General features: G+C 42.9%; 1 protein-coding gene across 2 annotated transcripts in view; it reads left to right on the top strand.

Annotated features, from left to right (window-relative positions):
* The window catches only part of CCDC85C (coiled-coil domain containing 85C), a 103,925-nt gene that overhangs the window by 68,277 nt on the left and 14,214 nt on the right, over window positions 1-21,434 (top strand). Inside the window, exons 3-4 of one of the 2 annotated variants that reach the window (XM_019615870.1) lie at window positions 2,370-2,408; window positions 9,473-9,577. In XM_019615870.1, coding sequence (XP_019471415.1) covers window positions 2,370-2,408; window positions 9,473-9,577 — 144 coding nt within the window. The remainder of the gene's footprint in view (window positions 1-2,369; window positions 2,409-9,472; window positions 9,578-21,434) is intronic. The other variant, XM_010711902.2, reaches the window with a different exon arrangement.

Genomic DNA, 21,434 nt, shown 5'->3' with positions numbered 1-21,434 from the left:
AAAAGAGATATTAGCCAAAGCTATATGTTTCCAGTTTTGTTTTGCTTTTCATAAACTCAAAAATGCAAATCTAGAACTATGTAGTAGACTTTTAAAGAACATTCAAACTATCTCATCAAAAATCAGACTTCTTTCAGCTGATTCTTCCCAACTGTTTCACTCTGGTGCAGCAAAGTGGTTTGAATATTTGACTGGTCCACTAGAAGAGAGGAGCTTGAGTTTCCATTCCGCCTTGAGCACTGCTTAAAAAGAAGAGAGGAATGGCCACAAAGTGCTTCACCAGCTTGGTTGCAGTGTTAGCTAAAGCCTGCAGGGGATTTAAGTCTTTGTTGTCCACGCTCCTAGCCCTTTTATTTGGGGAACTCCATCTGCAGTGCTTTGGCCAGGAGCTGCGGGGGTTCCCTTTAGCCTCTACCCTGGAGCACAGCTGAGAAAAGAAAATGCAAGGTGATATGAGGGCATGGTCCTGAGTTTATTCATTCGAGTAATGCTACATCTACATGTACTCGCACAGTGAAATTGGGGCAGCATTCCTTACCTTCTCCATCGATTTACTAACGAAGAGACTGATTTTGCTGCTAATGAGCCACGGATGGGCTCCATTAATCTGCAGCTCCTAAACTTATTGCTTACAAGCCACAGGCCAGATAAGGGCTACATGGAATGTCAATGCTTATAGCTCTGTTTGGCATGTTAACTATTGAGCTGCATTTCTATTTGGGTTATAGGCTATACTGCGTGAATCTCAGCTGCACTCAGTCCTTGTCCTCTCTTGAGCAAAACCTGCCAGTTGTGTGATTATAATTATATACTGCAATTTGGTTTGAGCTGATTATCTGAGCCTCCAATGAGTTGTGGAGCTGATCTTTCTCTGCTGGTCAAAAATAAGAGGAAAGAGATGCAGACACACTTGAATATTAGCAGCGTGCTGAAGTTCTTGCCTCAGTTGCTACAGAGAATGGAGAGGTTTAAAACTTGCACTGCTTTTATTGCTCATACTCCACTGAAATAGTAATAAAAATATTTTTTTGTGGTAGTGGTTTTACATGGTAAAATCTGCTAAGCCTCTTACTGACCATCTCTTGATATTTATTAAGCCTCTCCCAAAATGTTAGTTTCCCCAGCGATAGAGGATTCCAGTTTTGTTTTGTTACCACTGCAAGCAGATGAAATCTGTGGCTTTGCCCCTTCAACTTGCATGCATGCAGTTTGTGATAATGAGGGAGAATCTGAAGATCAGTGAGAGTGGAATGCTGATTCCTGAGCTGTGTTTGTGACCTGCTGGTTGAGCACCAGAGAGGGAATTGGGAAACAAGGTGATCGGAACACCATGGTTCTCCAAGGCCTTTACCACCAGCATAAGGAATGATCTCAGGGTGCGCTGTGTAGACAACGGGAATATGAGCCAGTGTAAAGGAATTTAATCTCTCCTGTTTCTGAAGGCTCATATGACATGAAAGACGTTAAATAGTTCTAATCTCATTCCTTATTTTTTTTCTTGTTTTCAGAATCCTTAAGACATCCAGCACATTGATTTTTTTTTTATTTTTTTTTTTATTGCTTTCTCACGTGTGTGGTTTTCAGCTTGCCTGATAAATGCCACTGGAGCTAATAGGACTCTTCACGTATACTTAAAGTCTGATGTGTGCTTTGCTGAGCTTATTTTTGCTTGAATGTCTTGTAGTGATAACTGCAATTACAGAGCTTTAATTCAATTATTACCTAGCTTCACACAGTGAAATTGCACATCCCTCGACTTCCTGGTGCATGAGACCCTAAAACATTGACTAATGAGATAAAGGGGCAATCTTTGCGCCAGGCAATGCAATAGGGGATGTTCAGCAATAGGATCAGCTGTTGTGTGCTCAGTCACCAGATTCACTGCTGACTTATTGCAGCATTTCTTTCACTTAGTTTGAGATGCGTTTCTGATTTGCTGTACCTCAACAGTGTGAAGAGTTGCTCTGCTGCTGGACTTTGGAGAACTTGGGTCAGATTGTCCTTACAGACTGGTTTGTTCTGATAGTGCTGTTCAGCTCTGTGGGTCTGTTAAAAGATCTGTAGTTGTGAGTAAAAGCAAGGTGCTTAAACTTAGTCAGCTGTGTTTGGGGTCACCATGCTCAAAATCGGGATAATAAGATGTTAATGTCTGTGCAGATAATAATAGTTTCTGTAAGATTTCATTCATTAATATGAGAAAATGGGGTTGAAGTTCAAATAGTTGTATTATCTATGTCAAACGTTGCATGTAAGAACAGCTTACTTTGGTGATCTGTGGTACAGACAGAAATTAATCCAAGATGATTAAATATCTTTTTTTTTGTTTAAGGTTCTAAATGTCTGTATAATGTTCTTCTATTCCCTTCTAGCTGACTGACTGCAACAGCTTGCCACGAAATTTCAGCAAGGTAGAGATAGCTGATGCATCCGCAAACAGCTTTTTGGATCTGGGGGTTGCCTCTTAACACTGGTGCTTGTTGTTTGGGGCTCTGGTTGCTTGTTCTTTCTCATGCTAATATGGGCCATTTCCAGTTTTTAATCATCTTTATGTATTAAATATGCCTCTAATTATTCCATCCTGTGCTTGTGCAAAAGCTGTTTGTTAGTAAAATCTTGGGTTTTTGACCAGCTAGAAATCAAAGCCATTTACCCACGTGAGAAGTTGGTAAGTTTTGGGTAAATTGCTTCAGGAGCAGCATGTGTTAGGAATAAGAGGAAAAGATTTCGAGCTAAACCTTCCATTTAATTACCCAGTTGCAAACAATGGGTTGCTGAGTGTCAAAATTGATGCAGTTTCAATTACTGGGACAATTATGGTGTAGAAAATTGTTGCCAGTGGGTTTAAGAATTTATACTGCAATGACAAGCAAGTAATTCAGGTAATGGGCAGTACAGCAGTCCATAAGGATGAAGGCAGCCCAACTCACTGAGCTGAAATAAAACCTTCCTCCTTTTCATCATCACAAAAATAACCAAAAGCCAAGGCCTCAGAAAAGTTTTTCATCAGAGTTTCCATCAAAGATTTATGGGTAGAAGTTGAATACAAAGAATATTTTTTTCATATACACTGTTTCTCATATAGAGAATTCACCAGATTGTAAGACCAGATTCTTATGGACGTACATAGTTAGTATGGGGTGCTTGCTCTATAGTCAGGGACCAGCTTCACCATAATGTTTTAATTAGAATCATAGAATCATTAGTTGGAAAAGACCTTTAAGGTCTTAAGATCTTACGTGCCCACCAACCACATCTGTCAGTGCTACATCTCCGCATTTCTTGAACGCTCCAGGGATGGTGACTCCCCACCTCCCAGGGCATCCTGTGTCAGTGCATTTCTGCTGTTTCTGAGAAGAAATTTTTCCTAATGCCCAACCTGAGCCTCTCCTGGTGCAACTTAAGGCTGTACCTCTTGTAAACTACAAGCTGAAGGAAATCCTGTGTTTTGTAAAAGAACAGAGTAGCTGCTAAAAAATGGAAATTACTTTTCTCTCTCTCTGAGCTGGATGTTGGTATGGCATAATAATTTGTCCAAAGAAAATCTAATGAACTGCTGTCAAAAAATGAATGTTATGTTGCCAGTACTGCATTCGTCACAATATTCCTTTTCCTGTAATTGTGTTTAAAATGCTTAATTTCTTCTAAAGTTATGTTTATTAGGAGATAAATGCTTAATAAATTTAATGTATGTAATCTGCTGTCTCTTGAACTTAGTACCAGTTGTGGAGTATGCTGATGGTCATAAAGCCTTTGAATTCACACTTCTCTGGGCTGTCTGCTGTTGGTGATTGATGTGGGGTTGATCCCCCTCTTAGTACTGGATGTGTTTCCCTTTCCCTTCATTGAGGGACTTCCCAGAGGTAAACAAAAAAGACTTGGATGAGGCTTTGTATGAAACCTGGCCTTTGAATTGGTGCTTAGTTTTCTTCTGCATGGCACGGGGACCAGGAGTGGAATCTTTCACAGGGCTGAAGATTACAAACGAGTTAAGAAGTGATAGAAGTAGCGTCTCAGGTGCTCAGCCATGGCCTCAGGCTCCAGCAGGACTGTCCCTCTTGGCTCGTGCTGCACACTGGGAGGACAGGGGTCTCCAGCAGTCCAGCACCACATCACATCTGCCAAGCTCCTGTTTGGAGTTCTTAGAGGCACGGGGTGCTTGTGGGTGCACACCTGAATTGCTACAAGGTGACCCCATGTTCCAGGAGAGAAGGGAAGCTGATTCTTAGTAAAGGCTTTAATTTTTCCCTAGAGCACAGAGTCAAACTGATCATTTATGATTGTTCTTCCTTTTTCAACCTCTGTTCAGCCTTCAGCTGTAATGACTTAGTGAAAGGAGAAAATATTGTTTTCAATTAAAGGCTACTTATGTAACGACCCTATTTTGAATGCTAATTCATGAATTACTGGAAGCTGACAGTGTCGCTTTTTAATTTTTCTCAGCCACTCCAGCACATAATTTTAATTGAAATTGTTCTGGGTTTTTTTTGCTAATATCTTTCAGAAATGCTGAAAGTATCTGTCAAGTAAATTTCTGCCTCTTGCTGCACTTAACTTCTGTTGAGAACGGTCCATTTTGTTAGATCAAAGTGTTGCAGAACTAAATGCCTATCTTCTTTCTTTTCTCCCTTCCAGCAGAAGTAACACTGAAGTGTAACAGAAAAGATAATTTGTCTGACTTGTCTATAAGTTTTCAACGCTTTATCTTCACAGTTGGTTCAACATGGCCATAGCACTGATCTGACTTTACTGGACAGAAACAGAAAGGAGAATAAATGTTTCTTCATAGTAACTTGACCTTAAAATACTGCAAGCACCATCCATCTTCCTGTGTTATTTGTGTTATTTTCAAATTGAATCACTCAGCACATCAGGTCAAAAAGTCAAAGGGTACCATTTCTTCTCCCTGATAGAAGAATGGAAGGCTTTGATAGGCACAAGTGTTTGCTGGTTTTTGGTTTTTTTTTTTTTTTTTTTTTTTAATGTAATTCTAGGTGCACCTTCACTTCTAAGATGTTTAAATGAGAAATTATTTTGTGTGGAAAATACTTGCCACTTTCCACTCATGGCAGTCATCAAATTACTTCTGTTTTCTAGGGAGACAGGAAGGTAGGTTTACAGTTCATTTTTAATAAAAATGTGGTTTCTTGGTTATATTCTTTTCTCACAGACATGTGTAAGGAAAATTCTTTCCCTGCCAGGAGGGGCATATTTAGGTCCATCAGTGTCTTAGGAGGGCTGACAAAGATTTCAAGCTTCGGTCCAACAGCAGTATATTCTGAGGTCAGTTCAAGTTCTGCCTAACTGAAAAATACAGCAATAAATGTCACATCCTTATTTCCAAATAATAAAGAATTATTGTGTCTGGAGGACTGCTGTGGAGCTGTCGGTGCTGCCAGGGTGGTATGCAGGCTTGTCCCTGTGCTCATCAGCTTGTAAGGGGAGGCGATAAAGTGCAGTGGCATTGGGTTAGACCTAGGGGAGATGTTGCATTTCTGTACTGCTCTGAGATGTTTCTCTATTTTCCTTTCCATTTCCTCTTTTTTTTTTTTTTTTTTAATTTTAAACATGTGGATGAAACAAGTGTTTGACAAAAAAATCTCAGTAAAAGAGCAGGAGGTACTCCAGAGTTGCTGGTGCCTGCTTGTTGGCATTTGCAGGGACAAGGGTATTTCAGGATGTACAAGTTGTAAATTGGAATAGGTTAGGACCGACTGTGTGCCTCACATCTTCTCCTGCAGTTTCCATTTCTTATAATGTTCCTCATCTCTCACTGCACCTCAGCCTAGAAAACATGCCCACCAAAAGTTCAATCAAATCAGCACTCTGCTGTGGAGAGTTTTAGTACAAATGAAAATTATTTTGGTGATGAGTTTATTGAAACCTCTCTGGAACAGGCTGCCCAGGGAGGTGGTGGAGTCACCGACCCTGGAGGTGTTCAAGAAACATTTAGATGTAATACTGAGGGACGTGGTTTAATGGGAAATATTGGAGATAGGTGGGTGATCAAACTGGATGATCTTTGAGGTTCTTTTCCAAACTTGGTGCTTCTATGATTCTGTGAAACAGGAAGTGATTGTACCTGATAGGTAATTTATTATAGGCACGTTGCACATTAATTGAGATAATCTCCAACAATGATGATAAACGAGGATGATCAGTGATTGTACTTTTAATGCTGTTCTGACTGGAAAAGCAATTTGGGTTCTACTTACATCTCAGTAATGAAAACTGGGTAAGGTAATAAGAGATTTCATTTTGTGAATGAATTGACAATGCAAATACCAGGATTTTTAATTTAGGCTTAAGTGGAGTAATGGCTACTCATTCTGATGCATCATTAGTCATATTGCTTTTTAATAAGGGTTTCACTTTCTTTTTCTGGTTAGTCCAGCACTGATAGCCAAGTCCAATGAATGTATAAATGTTTAGAAAGGTCTGATAAATATGCATCACTACGCTATTTTAATTTAAAAAGAAGAAAAAGCAATTTTCCTTCTACGGACCAAAAAAAAAAAAAGAAGCTTTTAGTTCAAGAAAAATAAATAGTGCAGAACTGTGACTGTTAGATTGTTGCAAAAACATCTCAATGCAATTTGAAACACATTCTCAATGCAGTTTTACTTCTGCGCTTTTTAATGGAGTGCTCTTGAAAGGGACTGGCTGTCCTGCTGACAGCAGTAGGAAAAGTAGGAAACCATACTGACAACAGTAGGAAAAAGTGGTTCTTTGGTCATCTCCAACACAGATGTGTTATGAATAATGGAAGGCGATGATTTTTCTAGCCCTACTGAATTCACCCCATGCCCCATTTCTCTTCTGAGCATTTCTCTGTCCAGCCTTTTTGTTTCTTGGATTTCTTTTCCATTCTTTGTTTGCTCCTCTTTTTTTTTTCTTTCCTACTCTTTAATTAAGGGCTCGTTTTGATGTTCATTGAACTCAGTGGGCATCTTTCCATCAGACTGAGTGCATTAGATCAGATTCATCAGCATTAGTCGCCGAAACAACCTAACAATAGTTTTATCACACATAGATTCACTGTCGTAAATGGGATTTGTTTAAAAAAAGCAATTGAACTAATCCATTAGAAACACTTGTTTGAGCAGAGTTTTGACTGTATCTGTGTATTTACCAACACAATTTGAATCAATTTAAGCCAAATTGAAATTAATGCGTACTTGTGCTTACAGGCAGGAATACTGGTCAGTTAAATCAGTTTAAACCAGCATGATTTTAGCCAAAGTGGTGGTGTGTGTTGACCAGAACTAGCTCTGGTGTCCTTGCTTCCTTTGCTGGCATTTTGACTTCCTATGGGGATGACCTGTAGTGTGTTGAAATGCGTGCTAGATCTAACATAGACTAACCCCTTGAGATTTTGGGGCAAGAGGACAAGTTCCTGGGAGACAGAAGCAAATGAACACCTCATCTCTTTTTCATGCCTATTTCCACACTCCTGTTTCCCCACATGGCACGCTGCCTGTCTCAGTGCAGTTCGCAGAAATCTGAAGCAACAGGAATGAATTTGAGAGTCTAAATACCAATGAGGCAGAGCATGGAGCAGAGCTTTGAGATATATGGCCTTGGGGTCTCCAGTACATGGCTATATCCTCACATTTTTTCTGTGTTGGTTTCTGCTGCCTTACTTGGGCCTGTGTGAAGACCTGTTCATTCCAGAGGCTGGGAAGGGTGTGGGAGGGACACACTGAAGGAGCAGGCAGCAGAGACCTCTCTTGGGGTTGCTGCTCCTAGTGCTTGTATGGAGTGAAGAAGTGGCTGCATGGACAGTGCAAGCAGAACCAGCTGGATTACAACCATTACCACCAGGAGTCTCCTATGTATGACATATCTGGGACATTACCAAGAGAATAAGGGTCTGCTCATCATCTTTCTTTCTAGCCTTCTAACCTTCCTTTGAAAGTATTTACCGTGGTGAAGAGAACTCATTTTTGTTCTGGTGTTCCTGTGTACAGGAGGAGTTGACTTCTTCTGCACATTTTTTTGTTTTGGGCTCTGTTGTGAAATGCAAACAAATTGTAGGCCTTGTAAATCCCAGGAATCCTAGACATCTCCTTAGTTAAAATCATGCCTCTATGTGAAATACAGCAGTTCCTAGTTTGTCAAGTGATGGAGGGCTAGCATCCATTTCTCATGATGACTTTCTTGAAAACTGTCCTCCTCACAGCTTGTAAAATGAAAGCCAATAGGATGTGTGGGTCAGAATGCTTGTGAAAGAAGAGACATTTTAAGATAAAACAAAAGCTGAACTAGCACTAAGCAGACCATCTGGCTACAAGAAAATGTTTCTGACACCAATAGAAAATGATGTACCCACTCTGAATGCACTGATTCTTCTCTATGCAATGGGAGCAAGAAACATAAAGACAAACTTTCCATATTTCTGAGATCTGCACACAGCCACAGTCCCTAAAGCTTCGGTTATGGTCAGGCCTTTGGGGTTACTGAGGGTTTTCTTATATACAGTTGAGCTGATTTATGAGACTTCCCGTTAAATTTTATTGCACCAGTGGTTTTTCTTTGGTTCTTTTGAAGTGGAAAACATCATTTCTACAGCAGATGCAAGTCAGAAGTCTTAATGGAACGTAAAAATCTAAAAGGTCATGATTTTATGGCTTTAAAATGAGGGATAGTGCATTGCTTTATACTCTTAAAAAGATGTAAAGTTAATGAGGATATTTATCGTTAATAAAAAGATATAATCTTCTCCCAGGCCCTTGATTTTGACTACTTGTATGTTGATGTTTTATGGGTGTGCTTTCTTAGAGGAGAAACTCTTCTTGTTTGAAGACCATCCCATTTCAGAATGACCGAGTGAGAGAACAAATACCATGAGGCAGACATTATTGCCCTGATATTATTCAGCACTCCCCAACACCTGCTGCCTCTTTTTGAGCACAGGCAGTTGATTGCATCTGTCTTGTATGGTTTGTTGAGTCATGCTGACTACCTTTATTTACGTGGCTCCACTTAAGTCTTGTGGTTGCACACTAATTTATAACCAAATAAGAAACTGTTGCTTTCACACCCCTTTTGCAGGCTTAAATGAGTTACAGTAGCACTGTTTGTAAACACTCATTGCTCTCCACCTGCGGGAGACTGGAATAGCTGATGCTGCTTTAAAAAGATCCAGTAAATATCTCCTGGTGGATTTACATCTTTAAAGGTGTGTTTAACTAGCATGAGCTTAGGTAAAATTAAAATGCCTTCTCACTTTGTCGTTTAGTGGCGTAGACTTTAAGAGTTTCATCTCCAGCTGCTTGCAAATGCTTTCTCCAGGTGTGGGCACGGGAACAGCTTGTATCACAATGGTCAATTGAGCTGTTTTTGCAGGGAGAAGTTATGGGAACAGCTGGTGATTGTGGGAAAAGGAGATTGTGGGAAAAGGTAATCCAGAAGAAAGGAGATAACTTTCATTCTTGCTAATATGGCCTGTCCCATTTTCTTTTTGTCTTTGCAGCAATCCAGCACTGGAGATTTGAGGACTCTGAGGAAAGGGTTGTCCCCATACCACTCTGAGTCACAGCTGTCCTCACTGCCACAGTATCAAGATGCCCTGCAAAACGTAAGAGCCCTTTGCTTGTCTGTACGTACAAGAGCCAGAGCTTTCCTGGGGAGTGGGCATGACCTGCACACAAAGATTCAGGGAGCAGCTCTCTCTGAAAGCTGGCTCCGGAGCCAGATAAAAGGTGCCACTGTTGGGAGGGTGGAGAGCCCCTGGAAGTATTGAACTTTACCTCTGAAAATTTTGACTGTTTAACTTTCCTGCTCAGATTTTTTGACTGACAGTTACTGTTGTGCATATTTTCAAGCAAGGGTGAGTCTTGTTACACCTGCCTTTCCTTCTTCATAAATATCCTTTTTGTGCACTGTTAGAAAGCTCCTCTTAGGTGACATAAAAATTGTTTTGCCAATGCACAGTCAGGATTGCTTTAGTGATTAAGTTCTCAGGACTTTTATTTCAGGTTTTTCTGTAGCACAAATGAGGTTTTATGTTTCCCAAGATTTGCCTGCTTTGTTTCTTCTCGGATGACAGAGGAGTCTTGGTTAGAGGCATAGAAGGCTCTTGCAAGAGATAAATGCTGTGCTGCTGTGTCAGGGCTTCTCCCTATTGCCCTGCAGTGCACAGATGACTATTGTCCAGATGTTTGCCCCAGTGTCTGAGACACCACCTGTGTTGCTAACAGTTGTATTTTGGCTGCCTACTGGGGTAAAAGTCATTAAGTCATTCTCTATATCAGCATTCCTCTTACAGATGTAAACGAGAAGGGAGGAGGAAATAGTAATTTAGGGAAGACTTCTTAAGTAAAACTCCATTCGTTGTGAGAACCCAGAATGAATGAAGAACCTTCATGTAAAAAAATAATTAAATTAAATCCAAACAAGACAAAACCATATAAATGAAGTGGGAGTTTGAATATCCTCTTTTCTTTTTTCCCCATGTAGCAGTCAGGGAACTTTACAAAGAGAGCACAGATGTTTTGTCCCGGGAAAATGCTGGTGGCTATGTGGGTACTCCATTCATCACTGCTCGCTGGAGCCCAGTGCTTCCCTCTGCTTTCTTCCATGGCCTGGGAGGAAGTGTCAACTCCATTGAACGTCTGTAGGAAGGGCCAGGTGCTGTGTGACACCTTCACCCGTCCTTGGTAGTATACTGCCTTCTTTGGGGACAGGTGATCAAAAGGTAGCACCAAACAGCTCTGACTCCATGTTGTCTGGAATGCTATGTAGCCATTTTTAAATTTTATTCCTACCAAAATCCCTTGGCTTTGGGTCTTGATATAGAATCATAGAATTGTTTGAGTTGGAAGGGACCCTAAAAGGTAATCTAGTCCAACTCCCCTGCAATGAACAGGGACACCTACCACTCAGTCAGGTACTCAGAGCCCTGTCCAGCCTGATCTTGGGTGTCTCCAAGGACGAAACATCTACCATCTCTTTAGGCAACCTGTTCCAGCACCTCACCACCCTTATAAAAACTTTTTCCTTACATCCAGTCTAAATCTCTCCTCTTTTGGTTTGAATCCATTTCCCCTGGTACTATCACTACACATCCTGCTAAAGAGTCTGTCCCCTTCTTTCCTGTAACTCCCCTTCAGATTCTGAAAGGCCAGTAGCAGGTCTCCCCAGAGCCTTCTCTTCTCCAGGCTGAACAGCCCCAGCTCTCTCAGCCTGTCCATGTAGAGCAGGTGTTCCATCCCTTGGATCATTTTTGTGGCCCTCATCTGGATGCTCACTAACAATACGATACATGTTATATATATTTTTTTTCTGATGAAGGCGAGCGATCTCAAATCCATGCAGATTTCTCTGCAAATCTCTGTCACCTCTCTGAAAATGGACGTGTAGGTGTACCTGGCTTTCTCTGCAGTCCTTTTTTTTTTTTGACAGCATCATGAAAACTTTTCAGTTTTCATGAACTTTTTCATTACTTCATGAAAAGCGGTTCCTCTGTGTGTGTGTGTACAGCCTTTGTTTGGGTGAGTGGTGGTCGACACTTGGCGTTGGCTCCACACCTGTCATGCCTGCTCAGGATTTCATCATTCTCACCATCTGTGAAATTATTTGGAGAAGTTACTTAGTACCACGTTTGCACATGAGCATCACTCTGTTTCTCTATGGCTCTGACATACCTCAGTTAATGAAAAAGTTTGTTTTTTCTAATGAATCCTGGATCATGAACACCAGTGTGTACTCAGGACATGGAACTGAAGGACCCTCACAACTGCAAGCTATGCAGAGACACTGTCTGTTCAGCTGACAGTTAATCGTGCAGACAACAAATCAGAAATTTCCTCTCTAGTGTGTGGCAGGTAAAACATCCACTAAAAGTCACATGGATTAGATAGACTCCAAGGCAAGCAGATTGGGCTTCCTTGCTCCTTCCTATCACCAGCAGCCTCTAGATCAGCTCATTCTCGAGTTAGTGATGTCCCAGACATGGGAGCTGAATTAGAGCTACCTGTAAGTGTTGTACTGCTGACAATCTGCTGGCCAGCCTGCTGTCTGGGTGTCAGCGGTGGAAACAATTCCACTTCATCCTAGGCGAGCTTGTGTTTTCATTGATAGCCTGGGTTGTTACCTTGCCTTCAGTGTTTTGGTCCTCTTTGGTGGCTGAAGTGAGTTGTTTTGCCCATATGACATTCATGTATGTGTTTCCTTTGTGGCTCAACTGTATGAATGCACAGCACTTTGAGCTATTGCACTCTAATCTGATGTACTGTAGGAAACTGTTTGCTCCATAGGAGTCTCAGATCGGTGGCTGGAGAGCACAGAAAAGGTGAAACTTATCTAGTGCAGAGGTTTTCTAGAGTTTTAATAATACCCAGTGGGAGTTAGTGATGTGAAGTTCTGTTTGTTGGCATTGTTTAAGGAGCCTACATTGCACGTTCTGATGGACCCACCTGTGGTTAGTGAGAGGTAATTGGCATTACCTATCAGTGACTGGGATCTTCCCGTTACCATGTGTAGCTTCTTTCAGCTCTCTGCACCTCCATTTTTCCCTTAAAGGGACTGGGTGAGAAATGACCCACTCTGTAACATGGTTTTCAGGCATTTCTTTATCACTAAGCTAAACAGCACAAAGTGTTCCAGGATCCTCCAGAGATGCATACTAAAAGGCAGTATTTAATTTTTGGAACACTATGGCATTGCTGAAGAGTTCATCTAATAATTGCTGACTACATTTCTGACATAGGGAGAATGAATGAGGGGGAAAGAAAATTCCCCATCCACGTGAGGCTGTTATTTCATTACTACTAGTCACATTTCAGCAGCTCATTTGCTGAGGGACAGAATCTCAGTTTCTAGTTTCTGGAGCATTCAAGATCTCTATAGAAAAGCTGAGGATGAATGCTGGGGCATGGCTCAGAATTGCATCCCTTCTCTGATCCTTTTGCTGTCTGCCTCCTCTGGGGTGTTGCAGCAGCCTGTGCAAATGTGCAGCCCAGGAACTGGTTCATATTCCTGCCTGCTGCCCTGTGGCCATGCCAGCCACATGTTTGTGCTCAGGGATGTGAGGGCAACCTGAAGGCTACTGATGCTCCTGTGGGTAGAGGTCTTCACTTTGGTAAGCTCATACATCAGCTGCCTGGAGGAGCCACGAATCCACATTGGCATGAACCACCAGTAAGGGTAAACCAACCTGTTGCCAGCAATTGGAACTAGCTTAGCTGATTGAGATTTAAAGTGTGTTAGCACTGATAATTTGATTACAACAAGAATCCTTCCTTGGATGGAAATAACTGCATTTTTGTAATGGAAACGTTATGTTTATTGAGGTAGGGATGCAGGAATGGCCTGTGCTGATAATGAGAGAGACAACTGACAGCAAACAACTGAGTAAACAGTGAGGGATGTGTGGTTTGCATCAGGACTAGGAGGCCTGTGCTGTGATAAGGCCACAGCACAGATGGCTCATCCTTAGAATTGTTCCCTGATAAGGGAAGGATGGCAGCAAGGTTACACCATGGAGGTGCCATTGTGTTTCCTTTTGTTCTTAAGGGGTGGCTTAGATAAGGCACCCAAAAAGAGGGAAAGAACACAACAGGCAGCAGCTTCCTAGGATTTATAAGGGTGAGTAAGACTGCAAGACTGAGATAAAGATCAGCCCATAACAACGATTAACTTCGTGCAGCTTGTAAAATATCTGTCCGAAAAAACAGTTCTCTGCTATCAATGGGGAGGAATGCCAGAGCTGTCATTAGGACAGCTGCTGTCCCTTGTCCTCTGTGTCACACAGTGACCCTGAGCGTGCACCTCTTGGTGAGTGAGTGTGAGTTTGTAGTTGTGTGCCGCTCGTGGCATTTGTCTCCAGTGACTGTTTCTTTCAAAAAACAAAACCCAGATCTGAGACTGAGCTCAGGCTGCGCAGCAGCTTTCTGCTCACCTCTGCTCCTCCTGCTTGTTGGACTAATTCCCTTAATTTCCACTACACTGTCACTACCAGCCATGTCTGTGCTTTGCAAAGATGCTTGTGAGGTGAGTGTTCCATTTACCATATGGCACGTACGTTGAGATAAAAACAAACCCAAATATTCATGGTGTGGAGGTGTAAGGAGAAGCCATTGGATGAGGTGGAAGTGGATGACAAAGGCTCTTTTGCTGGTGTGCTGGCTGCCTGCTGAGCCTGCGGTACATGGCTTAGATGATGTGTTGATGGTTGGACTAGATGATCTTAGAAGTATTTCTAACCTTAATGATTCTATGATTCTGTTATTTGGTAGAGGCAGCGAGGGATACACAGTGGGCCCCTTCTGACAGCCCTGTGTTCTTCTAGCTGGAACAGTGATGGTCTCAGTCCTCTGATGCACCGGTTGGGTCAGAGGAACAGTAAGAACATGACTCAGTCTCTTTCCTCCATTCCCTGCAGAGAAAATAGCACATTTATCCTGCACCAGCCTTCAATCAGTGGAGATCAGGGGAAACGCAGCTGTGGTCTAAGCCTGGTGTTGGTGGAGGCCACCCAAAGCAGGGCTGCTTGTCTCTGCTGGAGCCTGTGTGGGAGTAAATCCATTCATTTCTGGGAGCAAAACCAGACTGGCTCCTTAGAGCTGACTTTGCTTTTAAAACAAGACTGAGACAGCTGAAGATGACAGTTCCTGTCATGTGAGGGCTGGTGTCCAGGAGCAGCACCCAGAGGAACCCTTATGGGGCTTGTAGCTCGCACTGGTGTGTGCTGGGAACATCCTGCTGGGGCCATTGTTTGCCTTCCTGTGGCCAGACTGCCTTTGTAGACAGGGGAAACAATGGCAGAGGGCAACTTCTTCCTGCTGCCTGCACCAGTACTGGGGAGAAGACAAAAGCAGAGATTCATGGTAGCCATTCTGCCACTGCAACAATAGCAGTGGAGGAAGGGAAAATGAAATGAAAGGTCTGTGGGGAGAGTGGCAGAATTTGCAGCCCGAGGAGGGCTATTGTGAAACTTCAGAGTGTATAGTGAGAGACTGAGAACAAGCCAATGCATTTTTAAAGGCCCTTCATCAGCTGCTATTCTGGTGCACCTGAGCAGCATGTGGCTTCTTCCCTACAGCAGCCAATCAGCACAAAGTTAGACAATGTCAAAGTTTGGGGGTTTGATGAGGAAAAGAGGCACTGACAGTCTGTATTCGTCATCCATTGTTACATGTAACTACAGAAGATGGGAAAAATTCATGTTTTGATGATCTGCTGTAGATCAACACATTCATTACTGCATCTGTTAGTGTGGGGCCAGCAGTGGGTCTGAGATAAATATAGTGGCCTGTAGACCCTCACTTCCCCCAGACTTCAGAGAGAGCTGCTTCACCAGCAGTGGCAGAGCGGCCAAGTGAGGTGCCACCCTGGTGGGGTGCTACATGGCCATGGGGACAACAGGCATCTGATGTGTGCTGTCCTCTGCCCACCTGAACCTTTTCAGAAGGGCCACCCCAAACCAGGTGTGCTTCAGAACTGGGAATGTCTTAATATTATTCAGTGTTTCCTTCTGCAGTGGAATAGGCTTCGTGTTTTTTTTACTAAAATAGCTAGCACCTCTCCAAATACTCATGCTAATAGTGCCCCTGTGAGTCAGCTGCAGTTAGTGCACTTTGTCCATGGGTACAGCAGGGCTACTTCTGTCTGTAGCATTTTTGTTTGTTTGTATTAGGTAGTTATAGGCTGAAACCGCTCTGAATCTGACTTGTCAGTAATAGATACTTGGCTGGGGGGGCAGTTGAAACTGGCAGTGAGGCTTTCTGGTGTCATGCGCTGCTTGCAGCTCTGCAGCAAATCTGTTGCAAACCCAAAGAGCAGCAACTCAGTTCTTTTTCTGCTCCTGGAGGAAGTTGTCCCAGCAGCTTGGATGCACTGAAGAGTTTCCCAGGGCTGGAGCTGTGCTCAACCATTAGCACTTCCTTTCCAGTTTGTAGATGAGACCCACTTGCAGACAATGTCTTGCTTTTGTTTATTGTGACTCTGGCAATCCCTGGAAGCCTTCCTTCCCTTGCATGCCCCAGCACAGCCATGCAGTGTGGCATGCTTCCTGGGGAGAACAGCTCTTCTGTTGTTTAGTGTCCTCGATGTTCTGCTCAGAAATCAGCAGAACAGTGAAGCTTCTCTGTTAATCAAAAGAGCATTGGGTAAGCACATTGGGTTACTCAGGTGGATTCCTGTGAACGTGTTGCCTGATGAGATGGCTGAGTTGGGCAGACAGAGCCCTGCGCTGTGTGGTGCCAAGGATTAATTCATGGATTTGAATAACTGCATGACCAGATGCTCTCTATGATTAAAGGGAGCAAATGAAGTAATGCCAAAGGAGATTAGGCAATGCAGTAGTGTCCCTCCATGTGATAGGAAGGATGCTATGCAGAGCACTAGTGGCTCCTGCCCTTGTTCCTGTCAGTGGCCAGGATGGTGCTGTGCTAGGGAGCTGGTGTCTGTCCGCCAGCATCCTCCTTGTTTCTTCTCATGTGACTGGCAGCAGGATATCAAAATAGATCATCTGCCACCAGGAGCACTGGGCATTCAGCGCATGTGGGTACTCCTGGGCTGTGGAGAGGGAGTCCCATGCTCAGGTAATAGAGCAGGGGCTTTGAAGAAAAATGCCACTTTGGAGTGGGGTCATGCCTTGGAGCCACTTTGTTGGAGCTCTTAGCCCTTCTGCAGCATCACAGTGGCAGATGAAGGGATGTGGGGCCCCAGAGCACCACGTGTCCACGGCTGGAGCTGGCCGTGAAGACTTCCCATATTTTGCCAGGCTCTGCCTGCTGCTTCTGACATGCCCGTGGGCACATTGCTACACTGGCTTGTCCCTCAACAGCTCCCAGTTTACAGAGCAGTGTCGACACCTTGATTTATGTACAACACCTGGATGGTGATGAGTGCTGAAGAAGGGCCCAAGCTTAATTCAAACCTGCTTAAGTAGGCTGCAAGCAAAACCACTGCGAGATAAATCTTCGTGCCTGGGAATTTTATTGTGAGTTATCTGGCAGTGCCTGCCTATAATGTAATTCTCCTTGTTCTGTCTCGGCAATAAAAACTTCTGATATGATTCCATTTAGCTGTAATGTTGTCTGAGATATGCCATTAGAACACTGTGGCGCGTGTAATCAAATTTGAACCTTAAATGTCTGCTTGTTTTTTGAAATCATAGACAAAAATTAATAGAAAGCAAGAAGAAGATGCGAGGTTCAGAAGCATTAGTGTTTGCTTGCATGCCACACTTTGCTCTGAAGCATTCTCAGTGTCTGGGCTGTGACTGCTGGTGAAGTAAAATCAGCATGCTGTTTTCCTCTGGGTTTTGAAATTTAGCTCCCTTTTCACAGTCTTTCTGCAGATCAGGAATAGCTCTCTTGGAGCTGAGGTAGGAAAGGATGTCATTAAAACGTGGAGTGTCATTGAGGAGAAGGAGATTGAAAACTGATGTCAGGACCAAGGTCTTGTGCTTTTTTTCAATCTCTGGAGAATCAAGAAGAAATTGTTTATTGCAATTTCACTGTTCCTTTTTGAGATTTCTAACCGACAACCCATAAAAGAACAGACACCTGTCATCACCAGTTAGGCTCTTTTCTTCTTGGATTCCAGAGTATTCTCTCTATTATAAGAAATGTACGTATTTTAAGCCTTATTTTGCCTCTGTGGAGGTGTGTCATTACTAGGAGTTCCCAGTGTGCACTTTTACAGTCTTATTAATTTTGTTCCTCCAAATGTGTAGGAATGGAGTATCGACCGCAGTGCTTTTCAGCAGCTGAGCTGGACCACATCCCATGCAACTAGACACAGCCAGCAAGGACTCATTAGGCAGCTTGCTCTTAGGTACCAGCAATGCCATCATGGCTTGATATGCAGCAGCACATGTTTCCAACAGGTGCTTTTAAGGCCTCAGCTCTTCATTTTTTGGTGTCTGATTAAAAAGGATCTTTGGCAGTATTTGTTGCCTTTGAATTTTCTTTCTCACACCAGCACTGTTACTTCACTGATCCTCTTTTGGTCTGGACAGGGCTGCTTTTATTCAGTTTGTTTTCTGCTGTAGATTTGAGGCTGCTACCAGGTCATGCACAATTCGTTGCAGGTAGGGGAAGAGAGGATTTATCTAATGTGCAAAGCATACTCCCTCAAGGGTCCTCTGACACGGGAGGCTGCAGAGTTCCTTTTCTCTTTTCCTAGTCTAGACAGCTGAACTGTGCATTTCCTTCCAGGCATCAGGCTTGAATCATAAGCCCTGCAGGCAGGGCTCCAGTGAAAATTTTCTGAGGGAGTCTCAAACAGAATTGGGCTTTTTTACTGATTTGGACACATACAGTATAAAGCTGTAATGTAATGAGCTCTGGCAACTGCATTGGTCCCATCACAGATGCCAGCAAATGTCTTGTGCTGGTCTGCTTGAAATGAAGGAGTAGGTGAGGGCTAAAATGGAGATGTGTCAGTGATGCTTCAGTACTGCTCTATATGTAGGGATGGCAGAGGAAGAGCTCTTGCCATAGTTTTCCCATTGGAAAGAGGCTGGATTCTTGGATACTCAGGATGTTTCTCCCATGAGATGGGTGGAAGAGCCTCTCCAGGAGTCTTGTATGACCCTGCAGTCCCAACAGCAGGGACAAGGTTGTATTCAGATAGGTCACAAGCAGTTTGACAGCCTTTCTTTCCCTGGAATTGGCAATGAGTCCTTTTGCTCGTTGAAGACTTGGAGAAGGGCCTCTAGTTCTTAAGAGGAGCAGTGGCCAACAAACACTGTACTTAGCAAAAATATTTCCTCCAAGGAACTTCGTGATGCAACCACTCTTGAGGCTGGCATTCTCCCTGCTGGGCACCCCTTTTGTTTTGTTTTGTTTTGATAACATTAACCGTGGCTTTGGTAGAAGCAGAAGAGACATGCAATGTAATTCTACTCAGGTGACCATTTGAAGCCACAGTGTAAATGTAATTTTCTTTCTAAGTTCCTTGTATAACTGGTGAGTTAGATGAGCTAACTTCTAGTCTTGTCTCTGTTGCTGTAAGCCTGGAGCAACCCCAAAGCCAGAGAGAATAAGAAACTTTGCCTTTTGAAATGACTCAGCTTCTTGTTAGTTGGTTCAACTTCAAGAAAAGTAAACTGGAAAAACAGTCAAGATTGTATTTCTCAATAGCTTCATTGTGAGTGCATGGCATTTTCATTGCTTCTGAGTTTATTTAGCACCATTATTTTACAAAATTATGTGGCATGTTGGCCACATGATGGAAGATGAAAACTGAACTGTCCCTGAGCTACTGAATGCTGTGAAAACCTAGCAAGTGGAAAGGCTGTTTAAGACAAGGAGTGCATGTCTAGCAGAATCAGAAAAAAAATTTTTTACTGATTTGGACACATACAGTATAAAGCTGTAATGTAATGAGCTCTGGCAACTGCATTGGTCCCATCACAGATGCCAGCAAATGTCTTGTGCTGGTCTGCTTGAAATGAAGGAGTAGGTGAGGGCTAAAATGGAGATGTGTCAGTGATGCTTCAGTACTGCTCTATATGTAGGGATGGCAGAGGAAGAGCTCTTGCCATAGTTTTCCCATTGGAAAGAGGCTGGATTCTTGGATACTCAGGATGTTTCTCCCATGAGATGGGTGGAAGAGCCTCTTCCAGGAGTCTTGTATGACCCTGCAGTCCCAACAGCAGGGACAAGGTTGTATTCAGATAGGTCACAAGCAGTTTGACAGCCTTTCTTTCCCTGGAATTGGCAATGAGTCCTTTTGCTCGTTGAAGACTTGGAGAAGGGCCTCTAGTTCTTAAGAGGAGCAGTGGCCAACAAACACTGTACTTAGCAAAAATATTTCCTCCAAGGAACTTCGTGATGCAACCACTCTTGAGGCTGGCATTCTCCCTGCTGGGCACCCCTTTTGTTTTGTTTTGTTTTGATAACATTAACCGTGGCTTTGGTAGAAGCAGAAGAGACATGCAATGTAATTCTACTCAGGTGACCATTTGAAGCCACAGTGTAAATGTAATTTTCTTTCTAAGTTCCTTGTATAACTGGTGAGTTAGATGAGCTAACTTCTAGTCTTGTCTCTGTTGCTGTAAGCCTGGAGCAACCCCAAAGCCAGAGAGAATAAGAAACTTTGCCTTTTGAAATGACTCAGCTTCTTGTTAGTTGGTTCAACTTCAAGAAAAGTAAACTGGAAAAACAGTCAAGATTGTATTTCTCAATAGCTTCATTGTGAGTGCATGGCATTTTCATTGCTTCTGAGTTTATTTAGCACCATTATTTTACAAAATTATGTGGCATGTTGGCCACATGATGGAAGATGAAAACTGAACTGTCCCTGAGCTACTGAATGCTGTGAAAACCTAGCAAGTGGAAAGGCTGTTTAAGACAAGGAGTGCATGTCTAGCAGAATCAGAAAAAAAATTTTTTACTGATTTGGACACATACAGTATAAAGCTGTAATGTAATGAGCTCTGGCAACTGCATTGGTCCCATCACAGATGCCAGCAAATGTCTTGTGCTGGTCTGCTTGAAATGAAGGAGTAGGTGAAAAAGAAATTTAGAAAATTAAGAAAAGAAATTTAGAGTGATGCATACCCCCAAACCCTCTGTATTACTTTGTGCCTATATAGACAATTCTTGCTTCTTAGGATGTAACCAGATTAACCTTGCTATTATTGCCCATCAGGATGCTGAGTCAGTTGTGTTCCCATGGCTTTGATATTGTCAGCTTTAAGGAACAGGAAGGGCTTAGGTTTCTGCAGTGATGGAAGTCCTCAGAGTAGCTGAAGTCGAGTGCAACCACGGTGATTCTTACTTACATTTTCCAAATGTGTCTGTTTTAGTCATGAGGAATCTCTTCCATCATTGTGATTTCAGCTACTGCCTTAATGCTTACTTCCTGAGACTTCCCCCTCCATCCTGCTCTCCTTCAGTCTCCTATCTCTGGTTCTCCCTCCCTTGCATTTCATCTCAACTGTTTTCCTGCTGGGTAAAATGCACGTCCTCCTTTTTCTTCCTGTTCCCTCCCTCCTCTCCCACTGCTGGCAGTTTTCCAGTGCAGCAGCCTTGACCTTATCTCCAATTCCTTCCATTTCCTCCCCTCCAGCTTACACTATTGGTGAACTCTGCTCGTTTTCTTCTCCTCCATCCTCCAAAGGCTAGCCATGCATCCTGCTGGCTACATTGTCATTTCTTTCCTTGCTTACCACAGCTCCTCTCTTTTCTGGCCTCCTTCGTGTTTGTCCCAGTGTAGGAAGCTGATAGGAATTTGGCTAAAACTTTTTTGTGAACCACACTGAAATCAGTGGGAGTTAAGCACCTAAACACCTTTATAATGACTCTTATGTCTGGAAAGAACCTTCTGTGAGGGTACAACTACACAACAAAACTTCAGTGTAAAGATAAACGTTAAGGTATCCATAGTGGTGTGGAGTATTTCCTGGCAGCATGTGGATATTTTTACTCAGTACATCTTACAGCTGCAGAGGGCAGAGATATTGGTGAGGTCCTTGT

This window comes from Meleagris gallopavo, chromosome 5 (assembly GCF_000146605.3).
Source record: "Meleagris gallopavo isolate NT-WF06-2002-E0010 breed Aviagen turkey brand Nicholas breeding stock chromosome 5, Turkey_5.1, whole genome shotgun sequence".
Taxonomy (NCBI): Eukaryota; Metazoa; Chordata; class Aves; order Galliformes; family Phasianidae; genus Meleagris; species Meleagris gallopavo.
Note: the sequence above shows the minus strand (reverse complement) of the source record. Positions and strands in the feature narration are given on the sequence as shown.